The 27215-nt window shown below is 50.9% G+C and overlaps 1 protein-coding gene across 1 annotated transcript; it reads left to right on the plus strand.

The window, feature by feature from the left end:
- The first annotated feature begins 62 nt into the window (after window positions 1–62).
- Window positions 63–20627, plus strand: IL9R (interleukin 9 receptor). Its single transcript, XM_070485365.1, has 9 exons — window positions 63–6491; window positions 9292–9405; window positions 9739–9850; window positions 9984–10162; window positions 10694–10839; window positions 11341–11542; window positions 12063–12168; window positions 13613–13697; window positions 15322–20627. Exons 1-9 carry the CDS (start codon window positions 6464–6466, stop codon window positions 15790–15792), a joined length of 1443 nt encoding a protein of 480 aa, XP_070341466.1. The 5' UTR covers window positions 63–6463; the 3' UTR covers window positions 15793–20627.
- Window positions 20628–27215: the final 6588 nt, after the last annotated feature.

Below are 27215 nucleotides of genomic sequence, written 5' to 3' on the forward strand. Positions count from 1 at the left end.
AATGTGAATTTCAGTTACTGTATTATTTTTGTTCTTGTTTCCTAGGATTGCAATAAGTTTATTAGATACTATGGGTTTTTTTTTTTCTGCTTTTATTTCCCCAAATCCCCCTGGTACATAGTTGTATATTTTATTTATTTTTATTTTATTATTTTTTTTTTTTGAGGAAGATTAGCCCTGAGCTAACATCTGTGCCCATCTTCCTCTACTTTATATGTGGGACGCCTATCACAGCATGGCTTGCCAAGCGGTGCCATGTCCGCACCTGGGATCCAAACTGGTGAACCCTGGGCTGCCAAATCGGAACGTGCACACTTAACCGCTGCACCACTGGCCGGCCCCGTATAGTTGTATATTTTAGTTGTGGGTCCTTCTAATTGTGGCATGTGGGATGCTGCCTCAGTGTGGCCTGATGAGTAGTTCCATGTCCGTGCCCAGGATCCTAAACCCTGGGCCGCCGAAGCAGTGCGCATGAACTTAACCACTCAGCCACGGGGCCAGCCTCCCATAGATACTGTGTTTTTAAACTTTATGCTTTGTGTTCATCTTTCCACTCTCAAAAGAAAGAGGACACTTTAGACTAGCTGGGGACAGGATCTAGGTGAGTGTCAGACTTAATTATTTTTCCACATCTCTTGATAATGAGGTCTCACTTGTGAAATCATGGGACTTAAATTTGTGCTTTAGATAGAGATTTCTACTTTTTGAGACTTGGTATCTTTTCCAGAAATGATTAATCTCTTATGTTTCACGTGACTGTTTTCTGATTGCTGTAATTTGTTGACCAGGTTCTGAGCCCATTATCTCTAATTGGTTCTATTTCAAAACAGCTTATTGTGGTTTTACAAATGGGATTTTTATCGTGTGGGTGTTGTCTTTAGTATCTTCTGTGCCCGCCATTAGTTTTATTTCCTCGGGTGCCAGTTCTTCCGTTTGCATTTGTTGTTGGAGGCAGCTTGGCTCGGTGGTGGAGATCATGTGCTCTGAAGTTAGCCTGCTGTCTCTGCCTTAGCTGTGAGACTGCTCAAGTTGCTGAACCTCTGCCTTCATTTCCTCACGTGTGAAATGGAGACAATACAGTCATGCGCTGCATAATGACATTTCGGTCAACGATGGGCTGCATATCCCATAAGATTAATATCACACAGCCTAGGTGTGCAGCAGGCTGTACCATCTAGGTTTGTGTAAGTGCACTCTATGATGTTCATGCGATGATGAAATCGCCCAACGGCACATTTCTCAGAACGTATGCATGTCATTAAGCAACACGTGACTGTGGTCTATTTCAGGGGTTTACAGACTTTGTGTAAAGGGCTGGATAGTAAATATTTTAGACTTGTGGATCAAGAGTGAAAATCTAGGAAAACACAAGAAGACAAACTTCTACAGTTTTTTTTATAGACAAAATTAAAAATATCAGAGTAATTGACTACCATATTTTGTTATGCAGGTCTCTTGATAGAAGAATGGGTATCATTTTGCTTGACCTAGGGTTCAGAGTTAGTGTTCCTTAGCATCAAAATCGGTGGCAAATGCCTGTCTCTTAAAGCTGGTTCAGTGCCTGAGCGCGAATGAAGTTCCCTGTTGACATTTCTGCGATTTGGTAGATTCAGTACTGATGAGAGAGGCACATACTTTCTGCAAGTTATTCATTTGCTTTGTATAATACAGTGAAAAACCGTGGGCTTTAAACACTTGATGTGTTTATGAGCTTTGTAGATTTGTCCACCTAAGGTTTTCATGCTCTGCTGTTTCACCACCATCACTTGTGAGACACGTGAGCAAATTCCACTTCAGGTTCTAGCGAGTTAGTGTTTTCTCAGCTCTGAGGATGTTCTTGCCCGCAGTCGCTTGTTCCTTGCAGACTGCACATGGAAGCTAATTCTTAGTTGCTTCCCCACGCAGTGTTGAGGCGTTGACTACTCGGAGAAGCAGCCATTGAGCAGTTCCAGTGACACCTGTGGATCCATCAGGAGCCTCGGAAAATCGCTTTAAGTCATTGTCCTCTTTTTCTTTCACGCTAACACCCTTTTTGTTTTATTCTGCTGCCTGCAACTGAAACTGAACCAGAGGGATTCTAGAAACAGGCGTGCAAGCTGCTCAGTGAATTCCTCAAAAGCAGAAATTCTTTTCCCATTGCTGCTCTGCCATCCTTGGAGGCTTTTGTCCTCATAATTGCGAGATGATTCCTGCACTTCTAGATGTCACATGTTGAAGTCCCAGTAGGAAAGCTTCGGGTGGCTCCTGCTCAGCTGGCTGTGAGGCTCTGCTGCTCGTGAAGGTGGCTTTTTTCTCTCCACAAGGGATTTCTGCCTCTTCCACCTCAGTCAGGACAGTCCCTTGCTGTGGGGGTTCTTTTTATCCAGGTTTCAGTTTTCTCTCCAGGGCAATTTTTCCAAGAATAGTTGTAACCTGGTTGTGTCTGTGGGAGGAGGTGAGTTCAGAGTCTGCCTTTGCTGCCATCGTGACGAGATCCCCTCATTTGCCTCATTTTTTTTTTTTAAAGATTTTATTTTTTTCCTTTTTCTCCCCAAAGCCCCCTGGTACATAGTTGTGTATTCTTCGTTGTGGGTCCTTCTAGTTGTGGCATGTGGAGTGCTGCCTCAGTGTGGTTTGATGAGCAGTGCCATGTCCGCGCCCAGGATTCGAACCAATGAAACACTGGGCCGCCTGCAGCAGAGCATGCGAATTTAACCACTCGGCCCCGGGGCCAGCCTCGACTCATTTGCCTCATTTTTAATTGCCTGTTGCTGTTGCTCCCAGTCTCTTAACTTTTAGAACAGCTGTTCTGGCTGAAAGACTGGTAGTCTTGTTTTCTGTGGACATCCTTCTTCAGCTGCTGCAATCAGACGGTGGACTCGCCGTCACTAAGTGGCTTTCTTTGCTTGGGCAACAGATGAACCCCTTGGAAATTTAATTTGGTTGCCTTATTTTCACTTTGAATTTTTGTAAGGAAACTGTTGTGCACTGAGAAGAGTGCCAGTGGAAGTGCTTGGTCTGGTCGTGTCAACCAGCTGTAGTGTCGTTGCATAGTAAACACAATCCTTTGCCATCCAATTTGATGACAATCCACGCCCCACTGTGCGTTAGAAATGTGACTTTCAGATTCTACTCTGTTTGGGCGTGATGGCTATGCACTGCTAATAAGCAAAAAAACCGTTGCAACACAGCCACATGGTGGCTTTTGAAACGCTGGCTCGTGACCAGCCTGCTGAGCTGCAGCGCGTTGAACAGGAGCGCAAAGCCCTGTCCCCACCACTCAGCACCGCTGTTAGAGGGTGTGAGCAGCCGTAGACAGCACACACGTGTGTGGCTGTGTTCCGATGAAGCTGTGGTTGCTGAAATGTGAATTGCATAATATTTTCACCTGTCATGTAGTTTATTTTTTTTTTGAGGAAGATTAGCCCTCAGCTAACATCTGCCACCAATCCTCCTCTTTTTGCTGAGGAAGATTGGCCCTGAGCTAGCATCCGTGCCCATCTTCCTCTACTTTATATGTGGGACGCCTGCCCCAGCATGCCTTGCCAAGCGGTGTGTAGGTCTGCACCCGGGATCCAAACTGGCAAACCCTGGGCCACCAAAGCAGAATGTGGGGACTTAACCACTGCACCACCCAGCCGGCCCCTCATGTAGTTCTTTAAGCTTTGTCCCAACCATTTAAAAACGTGCAAAGTATTTTTAGCTCACAAGTTTTTTAATTAAGGAGTGGGCTGGATTTGGCCCTTGGGCTGTAGCTTGCTAACCGTGGTCCACCTTGGGTTGTGAGGTTGATGCAGCTTGGCATGCATGAGGTCCTCACCGCCTGTCTGCCTGATGGTGCTTGTCACTGGTGCCTTTCTTTCTTGTTTGTCCTGGTTTTCCACGGGTGTTTGGTGGCTCCTGGTTGTGTTCTTCATGCCAGGTTTTCCCTTTGTTTACGGGTGTTGCTCTTTGCATACTCCATTTCTTACGGGGGAGGAGTGGGGTGACGGAGAGCCGTCAGCATTTTTCTGGGCAGAGGCACTGGGCTTCCCGAGTCTAACAGTCCAGTAGAGGAATCGGTGCTGCCCGGCATAGTGCAGGTGGGGGATGAAGCTGACCTGCTCGGCGGCTTCACGTTTAGGCCTCTGACTAATCCTGGTGATGGTCCCGGGCTCTCCTTGGCCCCTCCCATCTCCCTGGAAGAGCGAGTTGCCAGCTTTCACAGATGTCGTCTCCTCTGTGCTCTTAGGATGTGATTCCTTTGTCAATGAGTCAAATCTCACTTCCCTCCCTTCTTTCAGGGATTCCTTATGGTTAACACTCCATCTGTTTTTTGTGTGGTTGTGACAGTTTCCTTATATTTAAGATACTGTGTTTTTCACTTACATGCTTTCTTTTTCTTTTTTTTTATAGTTTCTATTTCTCCTCTCAGATTTCCTATTTGTTCATTGTGAACATGTTTTCCTTTATATCTTTGAGCATAGTTAGAGTAGCTGCTTTAAAACCTGTGCTGTTACCCACAATTTAGTCTTGGGAGTCAGTCTCTGTCAGTTGTCTTTCTTCTTAAGTATGGGTCACATAGTTCTGTTTCTTCACATGTCTAGTAATTTTGGGTTTCCTGGAAATTGTGACTGATACAGATTGTAGAGGCTGTGGATTCTGTTATGATTCTCTGGGGACTGTTGGTTGTTAAGCAGGTTGTAAACTGTGTCTCTGGCATGGGCAGCCACTGACAGCTCTGTTCATGTTGTTTGGGTGGGCTGCTTGGAGGTGGGCTGCACATGTGTTCAGGGCTCGTCCAGAGGTTTTTGTAGAGTTTAGATGTGGCATTTGGGGCTCTCTGGCTTTTTTCTTTCCTCCCTTTCCAGCCTTTGTGGTCTCCACTTTCAGGGTTACGGTGTGGGTGGTATGGCCTGCTGTTCTTAGGTTAGTAAATCCTAGCTTCAGCAAGGTGGCGGGGCCCTGACAGACAGAAGGGAGCTCTCCCGATAAGGATACTAAGAAGGGAGAGTTCCAGTGAGTATAGAAGTGTGTGTTTGTAATAGGTGACTGGGAGCCATGCTGATTAAAATTTAAATATTGGAAAGAAATGTCATTCTGTCCCTGGTCATTCCCATGGTGCTCTCTGGCTCAAGCCTTTGATCCATCCCCCACGGGTCCTGAGAGCTGCAGCTCAGGGTACCCAAACCTTGGCCCAGATGTTTTGATGCACAGAGCACATATGCACACTGACATAAACATGCATGCCGAAATGTGACCTTATTTGGTACCCTAAAGAACATAAGCCAATAAGTATATGAATAGATGCCTATCACCACTAATAACCAAGGAAGTGAAATTAAAGCAACGTTGAAATATCTTTGCCTATCAGATTAGCAAAGATTAAAAAGACTGATAATCTGTACTGTTGGTGAGTGTCACAGACATTCTCGTACTTCTGGTGGGAGTGGAAGTTGGTATGTTTTTGGAGGGCCACTTGGCAGGACCCATCAATATTTTAAAATGCTGAGCTTTAGACCCCACAATTCCACCCATAGCAGTTTTTTGTACAGAAGTACTCATTCTGATGATTAAAGATCCATGCCCAGAATTGTTCGCTACCTTCATTTAAAATAGCATATATACATGTGAAACCAATAAAATGTTATATGTCACCTATATCTCAATAGAAAAAGTTAAAATAGCATATGTATAGGCAACAATCCAAATTTCCATCAGCGAGATTATTAAACCCTGCTGGTACCTCCTTTAGAGGCAGGAGGCAGGTTTCTATGTGCTGAGCTAGAAGGATGTTGAAAATAGCCAGAGGAACAGGAGGCTGCAGAGCTCACAGCACAGTGTGAGTCCATTAGAAACGTGCATTTGAGCTTAGAAATTGTCTGGAGGGGCTGGTGTCCAAATTCTCATGGGGTACCTCTGGGTCCGATAAGGGGACCACCGTTGTATATTCTGTGTTGTTTGTCTTTCTGTAACAGACCACGTCACTCGGATGTTCTGTGCCCCCCCCGCCCAGTGCTCAGAGGTGGCCTTGGCTGGTGGAAGGAGCCCCCGCGCCTCTGTCCTAAGAAAAGCCTAGAAAGGGACGGGGCCTGCTGCTCTGTGCCTGGTCAGGGTTCTTGCCTCCTGGGCTCATTTAATGCATTTCAGTGGTGTCCCTTGGGAGGAATACGGTGGACACTCATCCGCCGATCAATGGATGAATCACCACAGCCCCCGTGTGGCACCCTTCCGTGTCATGGGCAAGGAGAGGCGGCCCCACCTCTTAATCCCTGGGTTCTGATTCGTGGTGACAGTTGCCTGCCAGCCCTGCTCAGGACCGCTGCTCCGCTGCTCTCCGTGGTTTCAGCTGTGGGCGGCCGTGTCAGCCTGCCGTGTGAGGCTCACGTCACCCGTTGCTGCAGTTATCTCCCGAATCAGGCTGAGGGGCTCTGCTGTGAACACAGGGACAGTCGGGTCACAAGTCGCCTCCAGGTCTGGAGGGCCGGGGCCCCTCAGACTTGCCATGGGACCTGCCAGATGCATTTGGGAAGGTGAGTCAGTAGCTGGGACTTCCCAACAGCTCGAGTTGGTGTGAAGCACAGGGGGCAAAGGGGTGGGCAGCCGGCTGGCCCTGGCCGGGGAAGGGCCCATGGAGGAGCCTCGCAAGTGCAGTGTTTGGGAGCATTGCCTTGTTTTACCTTGGGCATCTCCAGGGATGAGAATGTCAGACTCCTTCCAGGCCTGCAGGGGTCGTGAGTGCCTCTGGGCAGAGGAGGCCACTGAGCTGCTGGCAGGTTTCTAATTAGGGAAGAGAGTTTGCTTCCTCGATGACTGAGCTCGCCTGGGTGGGCATGAGTGCGAGGGGGTGTTCTGGGGCCGCATGGGCTCAGCTGTGACGGCCACGAGTGGAGATGGGGTCCAGGCCATGGGACTGGTAAAGCCCCTTCAAACCCTTTGCCTTTGGGGTTCTTTAGGGCAGAAGAGCAGCCGGGAGTCTGGGGATCTCCCTTGGAGCTGTGGGTGGGGCAGCCAGTGAGGGTGGGATTCCAGAAGGAGGGTCAGCTCAGCGAGGGCAGAGAAAGCGGGGAGAGGGTTTATGCTCAAGTAACGCCCCCCAGACCTCCTCCCAGGTGCCCCAGGCTTTACAGCGTCTGGAGGCAAGGGCAGTGTCTGCGGGGACAGCTGGGTGCAGGGGCAGCAGTGTAAGTCCAGCACTTCTCCCGCGGGAGGGGCCTGGTGTGGGAGGCGGCACAGCAATGAGCTTTGCTGACACAGTGGCACAGAGGCAGTGAGGGATACCCAAGGGGCGCTGGGCAGAGGAGGCCACTTGGCAGGTGCGGGAAGAGTAGGGGTGTTGTTTGCCCCCATTTGACCTCCAGGGTCCCCCAAAGAGAGCTCTGTTGACATCCTTATTGTAGCCCTGCCCACAGCCTCTACCGGCTCCCTGTTCCTGTTGTGAGCCGACTGGGCCTGGCTCGGGGTGTCTGGTCTGGCTAGGGGGACAGACCCCGGGGCTCAGAGAGGGCTTCACAAGGAAGAGGCACGTGATGGGGAAGGAGGCCAGGCAAGAGGGTCCAGTGTGAGAGAAGGCCGGGCTCCTCCGCCCCTTCTAGCTCTCAGGTGTCCCTGTGGGTCCTGTCCACCCCACGCCTGCCTCCCGAGCCTGCTGAGCTTGCAGCCACGCCACTCTGCACTCTCAAGCCATCTGCTCCTGGGTTAGCCTGGGTTAGGGTTGGGCTGGCCGGATTCTGCACAGATGCAGGTGTCCCTCCTCTGCTGGGGCAGTGGCTGTCCACCCTGGAGCCCGGGTCAGCTCTTAGCTGGGAAGTGGCTGTTATGCCCGAGCTCCCACTGGATCCTGGTGCTCACTCTGATCTGTCCTCACACACCCTGGGAGTGAGCTGTTGTCCCGCTGCTCCCCTGCTCCATCCAGTAACTGCTACTGCTGGGTAAACTTGCCTGGGCCTCCCATGCTGCGGCTGGTGGTGCCAGGTGATGCTCCATCCTAGGGAAGGGTGGGGTCTTCCTGATTGCTGATCTTAACAGGGCTCCGTCCTCTGGGTGCATGCATAGGCTGCTGGCGGTGCGGGGCGGGGCTAGCGTGGTGTCTGTTGCCTGAGAGGGTGTGTGGGCTCCCTGAGGGCCTACATGCTGTGGTCTGTGTGCATGTCTGCTTCTTTTTGCTTCCTTATCACCCATCAGGTTTGCACGACCAGGCTGGCCCTGCTTCCTGCTCAGGAGCTATCAGTACACCATCTGGAGCTGCAAATAGGGTGATGGGGCATCAGCAGCCTGCCGGCACCAGGCACTTCCTAGCACCCAGCCCCTGTCTCCAGCTAACCTCTGGCTCTCCCTGGGATCCTGGGGCCTGGCAGGCACTCTAGCACTGAGCCTGGCTCTCCTGGGATGCTCTCCTCCACAGGGCACCTTGGAACAGGGGTGTGACAGTTTAGGAAGTGCCGTCTGTTGCATGGACACCCCACTGCCATCCTCCTGCCCTTTCCTAGGGCAGAACACTGGGACAGGTCTTTATTTAAGGAAACCAAGGTGAGAGAGGATGTGCCGAAGTTAGCTGTGTGACCCTGGGCAAGGTGCTTCCCCTCCTTGAGACTCAGCTCCCTTGTGGGCTGGGACAGGCTTTCCACGCACATGGCTGTTGTGGGAATTCACGTGGATCATGCATGTCACGCAGTTGGCACTGTGTGACACCAGAGGGTTCGGTAAATCTTATCTGTGGCTGTTGCCAATGGTGACTGATTCCCTTCACCCTGCGTCCCCTGCAGGTGGGGACCTGGGCCCAGAGATGGGGGCTGGGCTGGCAGAGGACGCTGGTCCCAGAAAGGAGCTCGGACGGTGCTGCCCAGCCGCTTTCATGGGACACAATGAGGGTGTGGGTGGGGACCCACTCGGTGTACTCTGCTGGGGAGCACCCCTCACAGAGAGTCAGTCTCACAGAACATGCCTCACGTGGAGCACCCAATGAGGAGCACCCCTCACAGGGAGTTGACATAACAGGAAATGCCTCACCCAATGAGAAGCACCTCTCACAGGGAGTCGACCTCACAGGACATGCCTCATGGGAGCACCCAATGAGGAGCCCCCATCAGGGGAATACTCACAGGAAATCCCTCACAGGGAGCACCCAATGGGGAGCATCTATCACAGGGAGTAGACTAGAGAATGCCTCACAGGGAGAACCCAAAGAGGAGTACCCATCAAGGGAGTACTCCTCACAGGAAATGCCTCATAAGGAGCATCCAATGGGGAGCATCTTTCACAGGGAGGATCTCATGAGGAGCCTCCCATTGTGGGTGCTCCTCACACGGAGCCCCTCAGGCCAGTCCCTTGCAGGTTGGACTTGGGAGAGCGAGGCCCTGACACGAGAGACGGGCACCTGGCTCCTGATCTGCACCTGCATCAGTACCTGGGTCGGCTTGGGAGTCTCTGTCCCAGGGGAAGGAGGAGGTGAGGCTGGGCACTAGTGTCTGTGTGAGGTGGGTGGGTAGAGAGCTTGGGGGCCAGGGCTGTCTTCTGTCAAACTCTGTGGGGAATGGTTTGGCCTGAAATGTGCTGGGGCCCATCCTCCAGGGATCAGCCTGGACTTCACTTCCTCCCATGCACCATGGGTCAGAGCCCATCGCCTCCCCCATCTCCCAGCCCTGCCCTTGGTGAATTCTCCTGGGATCATTCTCTGGGGACTGCCCTGTCAGGGAGTCAGCTCCAGACCCTCCCCTCCCCCAGCCCTGCCCGGAAGCAGCCCCTGAGGGTTCCCAGGGGTCCAATGGTCACTGTTCCCAGGGCTAGGGGCTGGAACTTTCACCTGCCTCACCAACAACGTCCTCAGGATTGACTGCCACTGGGCTGCCTCAGAGCTGGGCCAGGGTGCCAGCCCCTGGCTCCTCTTCACCAGGTAAGGCAGGAGGGCTAGGCCCACCTGGGCAGAGGGCAGGGGGCAGGGGGAAGGGGTGAGAGTCAGGTCCCCTGATGGCAGCAGGGGCCGGGCTAGCGTGGTGGCCCCTGATGCCGACACTTGCCCTTTTCAGCAACCACGCGCCGGGCAGCGTGCACAAGTGCGTCTTCCGGGCCAGTGTGTGCACCCTGGTGCTGCCGCCCGAGGAGGTGCTCGTGCCTTCCGACAACTTCACCATCACTTTCCACCGTGACATCTCTGGGAAGGAGCAGGTCAGCCTGGTGGACCCACAGTACCTGCCCCGGAGACATGGTGAGGCCTGGGCTGGGAACATCCTGGCTGCGTGGGGGTTGAGGACAGGGCCCTGCAGCCTGTGACACCCGTGGCCCAGCGAGTGCTCTGGGTCCCTGCTAAGAGAGATCCAGGGCTAGGGGCAGTCTGCGCCCCTGGGAGGGGAGGTCCCACTAGTTACTGCAGGGGTAGGATTTTGGGGGAGGATGAAAATGCTGGGCTTCGAGTTGAGGCAGCGGCTGCAGCTTGAGCTGCTTGAAATACACGTAAGTTGTAGCAGGAAAGACTGCAGTAAGACACTGGGAAGAACTTCCAGCAGCAGCTTATGAGGGAAAGGAAAGGCAAGATTTGAAAATCACCTTGTCTGGCTGCAGGGGCTGGAGGAAGTCAGTGCCATCCTGTTCCACCTGGGGCTTCTCTGGACCAGTCTCACAGTGAGGCCCCTGGTCTGAGAGGCCCTTGACCATGTCCCCCACGCCCCCAGGAATCTTTCATATCCCCAGTCCTGGGCATGTTGACTGACACACCCTCATGTGGCCTCATCTGTTCCAGTGAAGCTGGATCCTCCGTCTGACTTGCAGAGTAATGTCAGCTCTGACTCCTGCGTCCTGACCTGGAGCATCACTCCCGCTTTGGAGCCGCTGACCTCGCTCCTCACCTATGAGCTGGCCTTCAAGAGGCAGGAGGAGGCCTGGGAGGTAGTGCTTGGGCTGCGAGGTGGTGACCCTGGGGGCCTCTCTCTCCTGGGACAGCAGCCCAGGGCCCTTCCTCCCCCACATACAGAGATGTCGGCTTGGAATTATGAGGAGGGGAGGTAACCAGAGCCAAGAGTGTGTGGGTGCAAGTGTGGTGAGTGTGGCTGTGCACATGTGTGTATGTGTGTGCACGCAGGTGTGTCTGGATGTGAGTGTGTCTGTGCATGACTGTGTGTGTGTGCGTGCAAGCATGGTGAGTGTGCCTGTGTGTGCATGAATACATGTATTTATTTGCAGGCTGTGTCTATGTGTATGAGTGTGCAAGTGTGGTGTGTGCACATGTGAGTGTGCATGCAGGTAGATGAGTGTAAGCCTGTGCCTGTGCACATGTGCATGCGTACACATATAAGTGTGTGTATGGTGAGTGTGTGTGTGTGTATGTTCTCGAGGGCTGATAGACCCAGTCTCACCCTTGGCACCTGCTGATTGTCCTCGACCCCATAGCGGGCACGGCACAAGGATCGCATTGTCGGGGTGACCAGGCTCATCCTTGAAGCTGTCGAGCTGGACCCTGGCACTACCTGTGAGGCCAGGCTTCGTGTTCAGATGGCCACAGCAGAGGACGATGTGGCGGAGGAGGATCGCTATGAGGGCCAGTGGAGTGAATGGAGCCAGCCCGTGCGCTTCCCCTCCCCTCAGAGACGCGGTAGGCATGGCCACTGCCTTTTGGGCATCTGGGCTGGGTCTCCCCTCCCCTGCTTGTCCCACCGTCCCATCCTTTCCCCCTCCTGGAAGCCCCTCCCTGGGGCAGTCATGCCCCAGCCGACCACCCTCCCTTGGAGGTCTGGGGTGTGCAAGCAGGAAACAGACGCTGCCGAGCGCTGGGCTTCCCATGACCTGGTGCTCCGGCTGTTTGCATCGAGTGTGCCCAGAGCTGCACGCCGGGCCTGGCGCTTCTGGCTCTGGTGCCTGGACATGCCCATCTCCTTAGGGAGGGCTGGCTAACCCTGTGCACAGGGGTACCGGTAACCATGCAGCTGGGAGGCAAGGCTCAGGGTGCGTGGTCACCCACGGTACTCAGCAGGCACAGCGTGAACCTCCGAGGCCAGTCGCAAACAGTCCACCTCGGTGTGGGGCACTCCTGGTGGTGCCTTTGCCATGTGTGTGTCTGGAGGAACATGCAGGTCCTCACACTACTCACAGCTCGGGGCCCTCCCTGCTCACAGGCCCCCTGATCCCACCTTTGCGGCAGCCCGACAGCACCCTTGTCGCTGTGTCCATCTTTCTCCTGCTGACCAGCCTGACCTACCTCTTGTTCAAGCTGTCCCCCAGGTCAGTGCTGAGGGGAGTGTGTGCACATGTGTTAATGTGTTATCTATCGTATGTGTGTGTGTGTGAATTGTGTGTGCATGTGAGTGTGTGTGTGCACCCGTGGGTGTGTGATGGGGAGATGGAGGGCCAAGCCAGCCTCCCCCTCTTCCTCCCCTCCCCGCCATCAGGTCCTGGATGCAGTGAGGTTTTCAAGCCCCTGCTCTGGACTAGTGGGGAGTTCCCAAGTTGCCAGGTTTACGGGGAGGCAGTGTGGCCCCAAAGAGCCGTGAGGGAATCCAAAGTCACCGAAACTAAGTCACCTGAGGTCCTCCGTCTCCTGCCTCTGGAGGTGCTCGGAGGTTCGCTCATGTGTTAACACATTCTGTGAAAATACAGTTCTGGGCCTGGTGTGCCCAGGCCCTTGTTCTCCACCCTGGTGAATGCCACGGAGAACAAGACAGACACAAGGGCCCTCCTGACATAAGCTGTCACACACATCGTGTTACAGGACGGGGCACAGGGGCCTCGTCAAAGAGGGGATCCCAGATGAGACTGGCCAGGTGCAGACAGGTAGCAGAGAGGATGAGAGCAGAGGGAACGAAGAGCACACGGGGGTGGGGAGAGAGGAAGAGGGTGCTGGGTCAGGGTGGAGAAGGCCGAGGAGGGCTCCCGGCTTGTCCTTGGAGCAAAGGAAAGCGCTTGAAGCCTGTTCAAGAGTGTGTGATGTGATCCGGTGTATATTTTGAGAATGGATTCTTGGGGACAGGGGGATGGGAGGACCAGCTGGGGGGCCCATGGTGGTGTCCAGAGAGAGGCAGCTGGGCTTGAGCTGGTGACAGAAGCAGAGATGGAGTGAAGTGGAGGGAATTGCTAGGGTCTTAGGGGGAGAAACCCAGGGGACGCGTGGGAGGATGAGAGATGATCTGTGGCCCCTGATGTCACCCCCGAGGTGGGGAACTTGGGGGGGCCAGGCCCCAGCGGAGGTTGACTTGGACCTATTGGGTTGGAGCCCTGTGTGGCATCCTTAGGGGTGGACCAGTGGGTCCTGAGCGGATAGATTTGGTGCTCAGAGGGAAGTCACATGGGGCGGGAGTTGCCATCTGTCTGCTCGTGGCACCAGTTGGCGCCCTGGAGGTGCTGGCTTTCTCTGCAGGCCACGGACACGCTGGTCACCCATGCCCCTGCCCCTTCCATCACAGGTCACCTTGTAAAGGACACATGTCTTGGTATAAATCAGTTCTATGGGGTCATTATCCAGGGAGGCCACAGGGTGCCGAGGGTCAGGGCCTGCCCTGGCAGCAGGTGTGGACCTGGTGAGAGGTGGGTGTGTGGCAGCAGCATGGACGAGGCGGGGCTGGTCACCTGCTGGCTGGAAGAGGGCTAAGTTCTCCACAGTGACCTCGCCCTCTGGAGGAGCCCCCACCCAGGTCTCCACAGGCCCCTGACTGTCCTCTCCTGGCCTCAGGGTGAAGAGAACCTTCTATCAGAACGTGCCCTCTCCAGTGACGTTCTTCCAGCCTCTCTACAGTGTGCACAACGGGAACTTCCAGGTTTGTGACGCAACCCTGAAGGGGCTGCCTGACTCTGCTCAGGATGTGGGCTTCAGGCAAGGGATGGGGGAGGGCCTGAGGGCCTTGGTCAGTGCTTCGAGATTTTTGGTACACATAGTGGGCTTAAATTTACACACTGTGTCTCAAATGGGGAAAAAAAAAGATCTTTCTTCTCTACGGCTGACTTCTTTTGCTCTGGTGTTTCTAATTCCATTGTTGATGTCGACTTTCTCTGACATCATCTCTGTCTTTTCTGGTTCATGGCAGCGCCTTTGAGGTAAATAGTCAGTTTAAGGTCAAACAATGGGGCTGCCTGTTCCTGCCGCCATCTCGTCCCTTCTTTCTCTCCCAAGGTGTCTTTCTGCTGGCTGTGGGGATGGTCTCTGGTGCTTGTGCTGTCCCTGGTCCCTGGGCTACAGCTCTGGTGGCCATCGTGCAGTGTCTGGCCTCCTGGTCCCCCTGGCAGCACGCTGGCTGATGAGGAGACTCTGCATTGCCCCCTTTGTGGTACCCTGGTGGGCTCCCACAGGCTACGGGCAAGCTGAGGACAACCTGGGGGGTCGCACCAGCCCCTCTGTGCAGACCCCTCCCTTGCCTGCTGGCCTGGTGGTTGATGCCCCCGTGGCAGGAGGCTGGGGTGGGGGGAGGAGAAGCTCTTGTGGACAGTCTCTGGTCTCCACTCTCTCAGCCCCTCCCTTGGGCCAAGGACGGCGGGGCATGACTTCCTGGGTCCGCTGACCCGCTCTCCCAGGTTCTCCCCTCCTCGTGTCGCACAGTGTCCGCCTGGCCCTTTTCTCTCTCAACAGGGAGCCTAGTTTTCAAGATTCTTGTGCAAAAATATAATCTGAAGCTTAGAACTGAGCCTTTCGTCCTTGGCGGAGTCCCCTCTTTCCTCAAAGCAGTGGATGGGACCTGCCGAGATCCTCGAGGCAGCTGAGCACGGAGTCTGAGTGGGGCACAGATTTCGATGGCCCCTGGACTGTCACCTGGGTTTCAGGCACCCAGCCCTTCTCTGTAGACCCTGGGCACCTGGCAGGGCTTACTTAGAGCCCCTGGGTGGTGGTCTGGAGCCAGGGGTCAGCTCTCCAGGGAGCAGGGCAGTAATGGAGGACGTGGTGTGTGTGATGCCTTCTGTGTAGACTCCAGGTCCCACTCAAGGGACCACTTCCCTGTTGGAGGTGGGGCCTCCTGTGGAGGGGTCCAGGTCTGCCTGCCTCAGCCCCAAGGCCCCAGTCTCAGTGGTGTCTCCTGTCATGTGTGTGTGTGTGTGTGTGTTAGTGGGGGTCGAGGTTGGCTGCCCCATCTCCGTGCCTACTGAAAGTGGCCGGAGCTGCTCCAGCGGTTTTCTTTGTCCTTGGCACCTGTTGCCATCTGTGCTCTGGTTCAGGCTGCTCTGAGCATTAGGCCCTGTGCTGGGGGAGTGGTGAGGGGCCTGAAGGGACTCAGTCCCATATTGAGGCTTGACTGGCACTTGGAGGAAAGACAGAGTGTTCTGGGCACGGGCGCTGCTTGGCTTCTGGATGTGGTTGTCAGGAGGGCTTCCTGGAGGAGGAGGGGAGGCTGCTCCCAGGGTGAGTCTTGAACGTGCTGCTGAGCCCTGCCTCCTCCCTATGCTCCATTCCAGAGCTGGACAGGGGCCCACAGGGCTGGTCTGCAGCTCAGCCAGGACTACGTCGGTGCCCAGTGGGGAGCCTTGGAGCCCGGCGTTCAGGAGGACATTGCATTGCTCACCTACGACCCGGCACATCCCTGGCAGTCAGTGGGCCTGGAGGAGGCGGGCATTGGCACCGGCCTCCCTGTGGAGTGGAGAGGGCAGCTGCCTGCCTACCTGCCGCAGGAGGACTGGGTCCCTGTGGGCCCCGCCAGGCCAGCACCCCCACAGCCAGAGGGCAGCAGCAGCGACTACTGCGCCCTGGGCTGCTATGGGGGGTGCCACCCTTCGACATTCCCAGGAAGCATGCAGAGCTCCGGGCCCACCCTGGCCTTGGCCTGTGGCCATTCCTGTGACCAGCAGAGCCTGGATGCCCAGCATGGAGGTGCCCATGTGGGAGCTGGTCACGGTCAGACGCAAGACCCTGGTGAACAGGCTGCATGAGGATCTCCAGGGCATTTGTTCCCTCCTACCCCTGGCAGACAGCAGGCTCAGTTTGGGAGGTTCTAGAGCCCTGACTTGGCCAGCTGAGTCATGTCCATTTTGGGGAAAACAGACTAAAGTCTCTGGACATGACCCTTTACTGGACTGGACCTTCTGCAGAGGGCCACCTGTGCAGTGGTCAGACGTCCAGTGTAGATGAAGGCAGAGGCTCTGCCAGCCCCACCCCATCCAGCACTGGGGGGAGGGGCCTCTTCCTTCTGCGTCCTGCCATCCAGGCCCCTGCCCGACTTCCCACCCTGCTTTCTGATTTGACCCCAGGCCCCTCTGAGAAGAGGGGTGTTGACCCCACAGCCTGTTCTGCCCTCACCCCCTTAAAGGGCCAGCCCAGGCCTAGTGGACATGGGTTAGAGTCTGTGACAGGCCGACTGTCCTCTCTGCTCCTTCCTGAGGCTCTTCTGCTCCTGAGATCACAGGGCAGCGGGAGGCTGTTCCAAACTGCCAGTGGCGGGGAGACGGGCCCAGAGGAGGTGTGGGGGGCTGGTCTGCTCTTCCTGGGCTTTCTGGGCTCCAGGAATAGCAGGGTGGAGGGCTAGTGGCCACTCTATGGAGGCCATGCCCCCGACCCTCTTATCCTCTCCTCTATGGGCCCCAGGAGGCGGAGAGCTGTGGCCAGAGCTCCTGGACAGTCAGGGCCAGAAGTGACCGCCAGCACTGGTCTGTGAAGGGCCCTGCCTCTGCTCGGCCCTGCAGTCTGCAGGCAGTGAGGACAGTGTGGGGGGTGCCTGTGCCGTCTCCCAGGGCTGCTGTGACAAAGCCCCACAAACCGGGCGGCTTAGAACCACACAGATACATTCCCTCATAGACCTGGAGGCTGAGAGACTGAAGTCTGGGTCTCAGGGCCGTGGTTCAGGGCTTCCACCAGGCCTGGACAGCACAGCTTCAGTCTTCACCGGGCGTTTTCCCTGTTGTCTCTGTCGAAAGTCCCCCTTGTTATCCCAACACAATTGTAGTGGATTGGGGCTGACCCGAGTGACTTCATCTTGGCTTGACGGCCTGCAAAGACCCTATTTCCATATAAGGTTGCTTTCACAGGTGCTTGAGGGTTAGGACTTGAACTTATGAATTTTGGGGGAACACAGTTCAGCCCATAACAGTGTCCCTGACTCTGCCCAGGGCGCCAGGGGCCCTCTCAGTGCACGCCCGTCACTCTGACTGGGCGCCTCCGGCAGCAGACCCTGTTCCTCCCGGCTGCTGGACCTGGGCTGGTGCTGACATCCTCTGCCTGGGGAGGGCTGGGACGAGACTGTTCCGGGGTTGGAGGTGCTGAGGTTCAGAGGGGCGGATAAAATGGGGGCCTATCTCTCTCTGGGTGCTAACCTCTCTGTGGGTCTCCAGTGTACCCTGTGGCCTGGGCAGAAAAAAGCACTTGCTGCCCCAGGGTCCCAAAGGCAAAGGTCCCTCTTGGCTCAGACAGGCACCCCTCCTTCTGTGTGCCTGTGGAGCCTCTGAGGGTTTGTGGGGAGCCTCAGCGGGGCCGGATTCTGGTCAGAGGGGTAGGCGGGACCCAGAATGTATCTTTAGTATACAGAGAGCGAGAGGGGAGTGGATGGAAGTCAGATGCACGCATCCTCTGCTCTAACCAAGTATAAAAATACTGGCTTGAATCCACTTCCTGGAGCCAAGCCCCGGGCAGCCCCAGCTGGTGTATTTATAACAGCATCTGTGTGGCTCGTGTAGCTTCACGTGGGACCTGGGCCACCTGCATGTAACCCTACCGTGGGGACGCCTCTGCCGTGCGGCCAGGCACAGGGTTCGCACACTTTCTCTGCGAGGCGCCAGGAGACCTGACTCTGAGTGTGAAGCGGCTCAGAGGTGTGTGAGTGTCGGTGAGTCACGCTGACACCTCCTGGAGTGGCTGTGAGTTCACCTGGCAAGGTGCCTGCACATCAAGGGGCTCAGAAAACACTAATTTCGCTGTTGAGATGAGACACGCCTTGGAAGCCGTGTGCTGAGGTCCGGTTTACAGTGGAGCAAGGTCTGAAAGATCTGGATCCCTGAGGAGGGAGGCGCTCATCGCCGGGCATCTGTAAGCAGCTGGAAAGAAGCTGGCCCGGGACTGGAATTACGAAATGCTGGTGGCTGGAGGAGTTGCATGGACAGCATGGCTGGAGCACAAATGTCTGACATGAGGCTGGCCAGGCCCCAGGCAGCGCTGGACTGGGGAGGGCCTTGAAGGCCAGGCCAAGGGAGCAGTGAGGGAAGAGGACACGTCTAAGCAAGGGGATGCCGCGGAATAGTTTCTTTTTCTTTGTTTTTCAATGAGATAAAAAATTCATATAACATAAAATTAATCATTTTAAAGTGTGCAGTGACATTTACTACATGCATAGTATTGTGCAACCATCACCTCTATCTTGTTCCAAAATGCTTTCATCCACCAGGAAATCCCTGCCCAGTAAGCACTTACTCCCCCTGCCAACCTCCCTCCCACCCCTGGCAACCGTGCATCTACTTTCTCTCTCTGTGGATTTACCTGTTCTGGTGATGCTGAACATCTTTTCACGTGCTAGTTTTGTATATTCTTTGGAAAAAAGCCTATTCAAGTCCTTTGACTATTTTTCACCTGGATTGTTTGTTCTTCTGTTGTTGAGTTGTAAGAGTTTTTTATATATTCTGGACACTAAACCCTTATCAGATATATGATTTCCAAATATTTTCTCCCATTCTGTATGTTATCTTTTTACCTTCCTGATAGTGTCCTTTGATGCACGAAGGTTTTAAATTTTGATGAAGTCAAATCACTGATTTTTCTTTTATTGCCTGTGCTTTTGGTGTCATACCTGAGAACTCATTGCCAAATCCGATGGCAGTAAACACATGAAAAGATACTCAATATCACTAGCCATTAGGGAAATAAAAATCAAAACCACGATGAGATATCACTTAACACCCATTAGAATGGATTCAATAAAAAAAGTGGAAACTAGTGGTGGCAAGGATGTGGAGAAATGTGAATTCTCATCATTGCTGATGGGGAATGAAAAACGATAGTGGTGACAGTCGCACAACGATGTGAATGCATTTAATGACACTGAACTGTAACGTAAAAAATGGTTAAAATGCTAAATTTTATGTTATGTATATTTTACCACACACACACGCAACCTTCCTCAGAACTGGTCATGAAATAGTTACACATGGGATGGAAGACGGCCCTTTTCTCCTAGCGTGAGAAATAGCCTTCTTGTTCACCCTGGGGCTCCGGACCCCAGACTTTGTCAGACACACCCAGCGTGATCTCAGCAACCAGAGGGAGTCCACTGCCACCAGGCCCATTTGCACCGCCTTCCATCACCCTCGTCCCCCAATCCCTCTCCATCATGGCTCTTTTACCATCTCTGTAAGTTTTTCTCCCCAGAATGTCATAAATGGGATCTGCTCGGTGTGCGGTCTGTTCACATTGACTTCTTTCCCTCAGTTAGGTGCATGTAGATTCATCTGGGTCTTTGCACGGCTTGGTGGGGCATTTCTCTCTGTTGCTGAACAGCATTCCATTGCACGAATGTACCTCACTTGGTCATTCATTCACCCACTGAAGGATGTCCTGATTGTTTAAAATATTTGGCCATTATGAAGAGAGATTCTGCACATAACTGCATGCTGGATTCTACTTGGACATACGTTTTCAGAGCACTTGTCTAAATACCTAGGAATGCGATTGTTGGCTTATGTGATGGGATCCTGTTTAGCTTTGCAAAAAACTGCCAAACTGTCTTCCTTTAGAATTATGCATTCCACCAGCAATGAACGAAAGTTCCTGTTGCTATTGCTATTTTTTTCCTTCAGATTTTAGCCATTTTAATAGACGTGCAGCGTAATCTCATTGTGGTTTTAATTTGCTTTTCCCTCATGACAAGTGATGTTGAGCATTACTCTGCATGCTTATTTGTCATCTATATGTCTTCTTTGGTGAGATGTCTGTTCAGATCTTTACCCATTTTTAATTGGGTTGTTTGTCTTCTTGTTGAGTTTTGGAGTTTCTTTTTATATTTTGCATAGAAGTCCTTTTTCAGATGTGTTTTCCAAATATTTTCTGCCAGTCTGTGGCTTGTATTTTGTTCTCTTAACAGGATATTTCACAGAGTAGACACTTTAAATTTTTAATAAAGTAAACAGCATTTTTTTTCATTCACGAACTGGCTTTTGGTGTTTTATTTAAAAACTCATCACCAGACCCAAGGTCATGTTGATTTTCTTCTATAATTTCTACATTTTTGCATTTGAAAACTTATGCCTATACAATATTTTGGCTGAGTTTTTGTCCAAGTTGTAAAGTTAGTTTCTATGGTCATTTTTTTCCATATGGTTTCTAATTGTTCCATTGCCATTTGTGGAACAGACTTTCCTTTCTCTGTTGAATTGCCTTTGTCCCTTTGACAAGTCAACTGACTACATTTACATGGGTCTACTTTTGTGCTCTCTGTTCTGTTCCATTTATTTATTCTTTCACCCATATCACACTCTCTTCAGTGTTATAGCTTTAAGATAAGTCTTGGGTCTGGATGTGTGAGTTCTTTCACTTGTTCTTCAGTCTTATGTCGTCTCGTCTAGGTTTAGAGGCACTTTCTCAATATATTTCATGGGAATTCGATTGGAATTCCATTGAATCTACAGATCAAGTTAGAAAGAGTTGTCATCTTAACAATACTGACTGTGCTGCTCCTGAACAAGGAGCATCTCTGCATTTCTTTGTATTTTGTTTGATTTCTCTCAACTGTGTTTCAGTGTTTTCTGAATGCATATTTGTATATATTTTATTAGACTCACACTTAAGGACTTTAATTTTTGTGGTGCCATTGTGAAATTCTTTTTTCATTTCAGATACCAATTTGTTCTATACAGGCTGATGCTCTCGGTCCATCCAGGCGGCTATAACACAGCACCACAGATTGGGTGGCTTATACACCATAGACATTTATTTCTCACAGATCTGGAGGCTGGAAGCTGAGACGAGAGTACCAGGGCGGTGGGGGGGGGGGGGGCCTCTTCCCGGTGGCGGGGTGGCGGGCTGGAGGGGCTGGGCCTCTCTTCTAAGGGGACCAATCCCACTCTTGAGCACTGCACCCTCACGACCTAATCACTCCCAAAGACCCCGCCTTCTAACCCCCTCTCGTTGGGCGTTAGGATTCGGACATGTGGATTTGGCGGGAACAAACATTCAGATCACAGCGCTGACATATAGGAAACCGACTGAGTTTTGTATATTGGCCTTCTACTTTGCTTTTTGGAATCTCTGTATTTTCCGACCTAGGCACGGGAATGGTGGGCTCCCTTTCATTTGGAATTTCCCAAGTCCGAGCTGAATAATCATAGGACTGGATTAGAGTTCCCGGGCCCGCCCTGGGGTACGAACGGGCGCCCCGGCGGACAGCAGAGGGCGCCCGCCCCGCCCGCCGGACCCGCGGGAGCGCATGCGCGTCCCGTCCTGGGGAGGATGCGCTGGGTCCAGGGATGCGCCCCGCCGCTTGGGGATGTGGGGGCGGCGAGGGCGGGGCGACGACGCGGCTGTCGCGGCGGCCCTGCGGGCGCGGGCGGATCTGCTGCGGCTCCTCGCAGACACTGGTGTCCGGTGGCGAGCACAGAACCCTGGTGTCTGGACTTTCTCAGGCTTTTTATCTTTGCTTTCTCATGCGGTACTTCCGCAGGACGCGTTTTAGAAAAGCATCCCTATATAAGGCTTTGCACGCTGTGGGACTTCTTCCAGATGCGGGTTTGTCCGGGGAAAAGTCCCCGCAGAGAGTCAAGAGAAACCCTGAGACCGTTTCGGGCTACAGGTGCTCCTGGACGGGTCGGTCCCACCGGCCATCAGGGCCAGCCGCCCCTGCGCTCTTGCTCTCGTGAGGGTTGTGATGGTCCTTTTGTGTTACGGTGGTAACGCAGTTGAAAACCTACTGACACATTGAAAAGTAGGTGTATTAGAAATCGCAACATTAAGTTTAAATGTGTTATTTATACCAAACCTAGAATTTATTAAATGCTTTGTCTGGCTTCGATGGAAGTAAATTCACCAACGATTTTTTTCCTTTTGTTGAGAAAGTCGCAGTTTAATTGGCAGCATATTTGTAACTGTATATAACATAATATCTCAGTCCTGGTATCAGCTGTTTCTTCAAAGAGCCCTGGTTCCCTTTATTAGAGAGCGGTATTAAAAATTACACGTGGGAACTAAATGTGCTCAACTGACAATGCAAGGAAATATATGCATGTATTCCAACCTATGTATACACACCTAATTATAAAGATTTCTACCTGGAACTCTCTGCATCCATACTTGGCTAAGGACGAGCTTATACTGATGTCTCCAGCCTGCTCCATCTTAACATATTGCAACCTTCTCCCCTGGCTTATCTGTAACCTCCCACTCCAACAGTGAGGAACCCGGCTCCCACTGTCTATCATTTGTCTAATTCATTGCTCCATTCCAAATTACAGATACACTGGTTTCAGAATTGCTAGCTACTACCCCCCCATGGGAAAGAACTTTATAAACCAAAGTCCACTTTGCCTTTAGTCTACAGATTCCATTCATTTCCAAAGTTACCTAGGTAAGCACCTTTTGCCCCATTACCTATAATTAGATTTTTTGTCACATTCTGTATTTCATCCTGTGCCACTCGCACATCCTAAATAACTTAATTTGAGCAGATCATGATTTACTCGTTGGACTGTAAAAATATATGGGTTTTGACAAATGCATAGTGGCAGTTATCCATCACTAACATATCATATGGGATTCTTCAAACCCCCACGCCATGATCTGTTTACCATCTCTGTAGTTTTTGCCTTTTCCGGTGTGGATGCAAATAACCGGCTATTCTATAGATATAGGAGAGATAAGCTAGTTGTACTTGAGCCGAGCTGAGAATTATAACCTGGGAGGCAGTCTCCACAAAGGTAGAAAGCGCTCAGGAGACATCAAACATGCCCAGGATACAGACTCATCAAAGTTTCAGAGAGGTATTCAGTTGCAAATTATCAGGTCAACGTGACCCGGATGTCTTGGAAAGGGAACTTAGCTTCAGTGGTGCTGAGACTGGAGTCTTAGGAGAGGAAGTGTGTGTTCTTATCTTCAAAGGGTGCTTCTTTTACTCAGAGATAATGTCTACTGCATTTTTCCTTTAATGGTTAAAGCAGATGTACAATGTATTTTTTGCCAACCCATAAGTCAGTTTTCTTTTAGTTCAGGATAAATGAGGTTTAACCCAAAATAGCTACCCCACATACCTCAATATGTGAAAATTTCTTATCATCAGAATGTCATACAAATGGGATCACACAGTGTGTGGCCTCTTCACACTGGATTCTTTCATTTAGCGACATATGTTTAAGATTCACTGATGTCTTTATATGGGTTGATGGTTCGTTCCTTTCTATTGCGGAATAGTATTCCTTTGCTTTGGGTTGGGGGTTAAGGCTTAAGTTTTGGGAATTAGGGTCAGGGTCAGTGACTAGGCTAAAGGTCAGCATGAGGGTTACGGTGAGGGTGAGAAGGTGAGGGTGTTAGGGTTTAGGGGTTTGGGGTTAGGGGTTTCAGTTTTAGGGTGCAGAGTTTAGAATTAGAGGGTCATTATTAGAGGGTCAGAGTCAGGGTGAGGCTTGGGACTCGAGGCTTGGGGCTCGGTTAGGGTTAGGGTGAGGGTCAGGGTTAGAGGATTAGGGTTAGGGTTAGGGTTGGAGGGTTAGGGCTAGGACTAGAGCTTGGGTCTGGGTCTGGGTCCTGGGTAGGGCTAGTGTGTAGGGGTAGGGCCAGGTCCACGGCCAGGGGTTGGGGTTGAGGTCGGGGTTGGAGTCAGGCATTGGGGTTAGGAGTTAGGGGTAGAGGTACAGGTAGCGGTAGGAGTCAGGGTTAGAGGCAGGAGTAGGGTTAAGTTTAGTGTTAGAATTAGGGGTCAGGATCAGAGTAAGTGTTTAGGGTTAGGGTTGGGGTTTGGCTTAGGGTTAGGGCTAGGGGTTAGGTCTAGGGTTAGAGTTAGGGTGGTTAGGTTTAGGGTTTGTGTTAGGGTATCATTTGCAACAACATCTATGGACCTCAGGGAGTTGGAAACCCTTTGGGCGCTTGTACACAGCAACATGAGTGCCTCTTAATAAAAAACTGAAATAAAATGGTAAATAGAACACTATCACATACATAGACACAGATACACTAAAAACACATGCATGTAAGACAATAATACCCTGCCTTTGAGGACATGCACAAGGAAAAGATGCGCACTGACCTGTTAGAACGGGGGAGGGAGCAGGAATCCTTCCTCCCCTTGACTGTGATAGGAGGCTCCAAGCCCTCACTTGAAGCACAATTTGAAAACATCCCCTAATAGTGTCCATTGATTGGGCTCAACTGAGGCCCACTCAGCCTGGCTCTGCCTGAGATGGCACTCACACGATGCTGTGCGCTCTGGGGCTGCTCTGTGCCGCTGAGGCAGCTTCCCAGGTGACACCCTCAAGGATGACACCTTCCCAGGGGACCCCCTCGCAGGTGACACCCTCACAGATGACACCTTCCCAGGGGACCCCCTCCCAGGTGACACCCTCACAGATGACACCTTCCCAGGTGACACTCTTCCAGGTGACACCTGCAGAGGTGAGCAGGGCTGGGTATCGCCTAGGAGCTGCACCATTGAGTCTGTGGGGCTGGCTGAGGCATTTGGTGGTTGTTCTCTTTACTCTCATTAGTGAAAACGAAATGATTGGCAGGGTTTCTGAAGACCATGCCTGGCGCCTTCTGCTCCTGCTCCAGACCTTTACTTATAATGAGCAGGTGTGCTCTCTCCAGATTCTCATCATTAGACTGAGATTTTGTATCACAGAAGAATGTTACTGTCAGTCGTGCTTACAATAAATATATGAGAAATTGATAAAGTATGTTAATATATTAATAGTATTAATATTTTCTAGAACACTGGGTTCCCATATTTAGATAGGTCCCACCAACGACAACATACAAAAATGCAAATATTTGATAAAATAATATCTTAAAAATAACTTGCTTACCCGTATCTTTAAAAAACACTTTCGAGACAATAGTTATTAACCTAGACTATCTCAAAATAAATTAAATTGCTTACAAATATCCAGAAGGCAAGATATGATTGTTTACCAAATAAACTATAATATGATGATAATTCTTCTCCAAACGTGTTTGAGAACTTTTTTTTTATTGAGTTAATGATAGGTTACAATCTTGTGAGATTTCAGTTGTACGTTAATGTTTGTCATTTGTGTTGTAGGTGCACCACTTCATCCTTTGTGCCCACCCCACACCCCACCTTTCCCCTGGTATCCACTAAACTGTTCTTAGTCCATAATTTTAAATTCCTCATACGAGTGGAGTCATACACAGATTATCCTTCTCTAGTTGGCTTATTTCACTTAACATAATTCCCTCAAGGTCCATCCATGATATTGCAAATGGAATGATTTTGTTCTGTTTTGCAGCTGAGTAGTATTCCATTGTATATATGTACCACATCTTCTTTATCCATTCGTCTGTTGATGGGCACTTAGGTTGTGTCCATGTCTTGGCTATTGTAAATAATGCTGCAATGAACATGGGGGTGCACAGGACTTTTGGGATCGCTGACTTCAAGCTCTTTGGATAGATACCCAGTAGTGGGATGGCTGGATCGTATGGTAGTTCTATTTTTAATTTTTTGAGGAATCTCCATACTGTTTTCCATAGTGGCTGCACCAGTTTGCATTCCCACCAGCAGTGTATGAGGGTTCCTTTTTCTCCACAACCTTTCCAACATTTGTTACTATTAGTTTTAGATATTTTTGTCATTCTAATGGGTGTGAGGTGATATCTTAGTGTAGTTTTGATTTGCATTTCCCTGATGATCAACGATGATGAGCATCTTTTCATGTGCCTATTGGCCATCCGTATATCTTCTTTGGAGAAATGTTTGTCCATGTCTCCAGCCCATTTTTTGATTGGGTTGTTTGATTTTTTGTTGTTGAGTTGTGAGAGTTCTTTATATATTATAGATATTAAGCCTTTGTCAGATATATGACTTGCAAATATTTTTTCCCAGTTAGTGGGTTGTTTTTTCGTTTCAATCCTGTTTTCATTTGCCTTGAAGAAGCTCTTTAGTCTGATGAAGTCCCATTTGTTTATTCTTTTTATTGTTTCCCTTCTCTGAGAAGGCATGGTGTCCAAAAAGATCCTTTTAATACTGATGTCAAAGAGTGTACTGCCTACATTTTCTTCCAGAAGCCGTATGGTTTCAGGTCTCACCTTTAGGTCTTTGATCCATTTTGAGTTTATTTTGGTGAATGGTGAAAAAGAATGGTCAATTTTCATTCTTTTACATGTGGCTTTCCAGTTTTCCCAGCACCATTTGTTGAAAAGACTTTCTTTTCTCCATTGTATGCCCTCAGCTCCTTTGTCAAAGATAAGCTGTCCATAGACATGTGGTTTTATTTCTGGGCTTTCAATTCTGTTCCATTGATCTGTGCACCTGTTTTTGTACCAGTACCATGCTGTTTTGATTACGGTAGCTTTGTAGTATGTTTTGAAGTCAGGGATTGTGATGCCTCCCGTTTTGTTCTTTTTTCTCAGAATTGCTTTAGAAATTCGGGGTCTTTTGTTGCCCCATATGAATTTTAGGATTCTTTGTTCTAATTCTGTAAAGAATGTCATTGGGATTCTGATTGGGATGGCGTTGAATCTGTAGATTGCTTCAGGTAGAACGGACATTTTAACTATGTTTATTCTTCCAATGCACGTACATAGAATGTCTTTCCATCTCCTTATGTCGTCATCCAATTCTCTCAGAAAGGCCTTGTAATTTTCATTATATAGGTCCTTCACTTCCTTAGTTAAACTTACCCCAAGGTATTTTATTCTTTTTGTTGCGATTGTGAATGGTGTTATGTTCTTGAGTTCTTTTTCTGTTAGTTCGTTATTGGAGTATAGAAATGCTACTGATTTATGCAAATTGATTTTGTACCCTGCAACTTTGCTGTAGTTGTTGATTACTTCTAAGAGTTTTCCAATGGATTCTTTGGGGTTTTCTATATATAAGATCATGTCGTCTGCAAACAGCGAGAGTTTCACTTCTTCCCTCCCTATTTGGATTCCTTTTATTCCTTTTTCTTGCCTGATTTCTCTGGCCAGGACCTCCAGTACTATGTTAAATAAGAGTGGTGATAGAGGGCATCCTTGTCTCGTTCCTGTTTTCAGGGGGATGGCGTTCAGTTTTTGCCCATTGAGTATGATGTTGGCTATGAGTTTGTCACATATGGCCTTTATTATGTTGAGGTAGTTTCTGTCTATGCCCATTTTTTTCAGAGTTTTTATCATAAATGGCTGTTGGATCTTGTCAAATGCCTTCTCTGCATCTATTGAGATGATCATGTGGTTT

The sequence above is a fragment of the Equus asinus genome, chromosome 14, assembly GCF_041296235.1.
Source record: "Equus asinus isolate D_3611 breed Donkey chromosome 14, EquAss-T2T_v2, whole genome shotgun sequence".
Classification (NCBI taxonomy): Eukaryota; Metazoa; Chordata; class Mammalia; order Perissodactyla; family Equidae; genus Equus; species Equus asinus.

Excerpts from the sequence above, each read along its gene's own strand:
- IL9R (XM_070485365.1), top strand. The coding sequence starts at position 6,464 with ATGGGACCTGCCAGATGCATTTGGGAAG. Across the intron at positions 10,163-10,693 it reads GTACCTGCCCCGGAGACATG|TGAAGCTGGATCCTCCGTCT; the intron begins GTGAGGCCTGGG and ends CATCTGTTCCAG. Across the intron at positions 10,840-11,340 it reads GGCAGGAGGAGGCCTGGGAG|CGGGCACGGCACAAGGATCG; the intron begins GTAGTGCTTGGG and ends TCGACCCCATAG.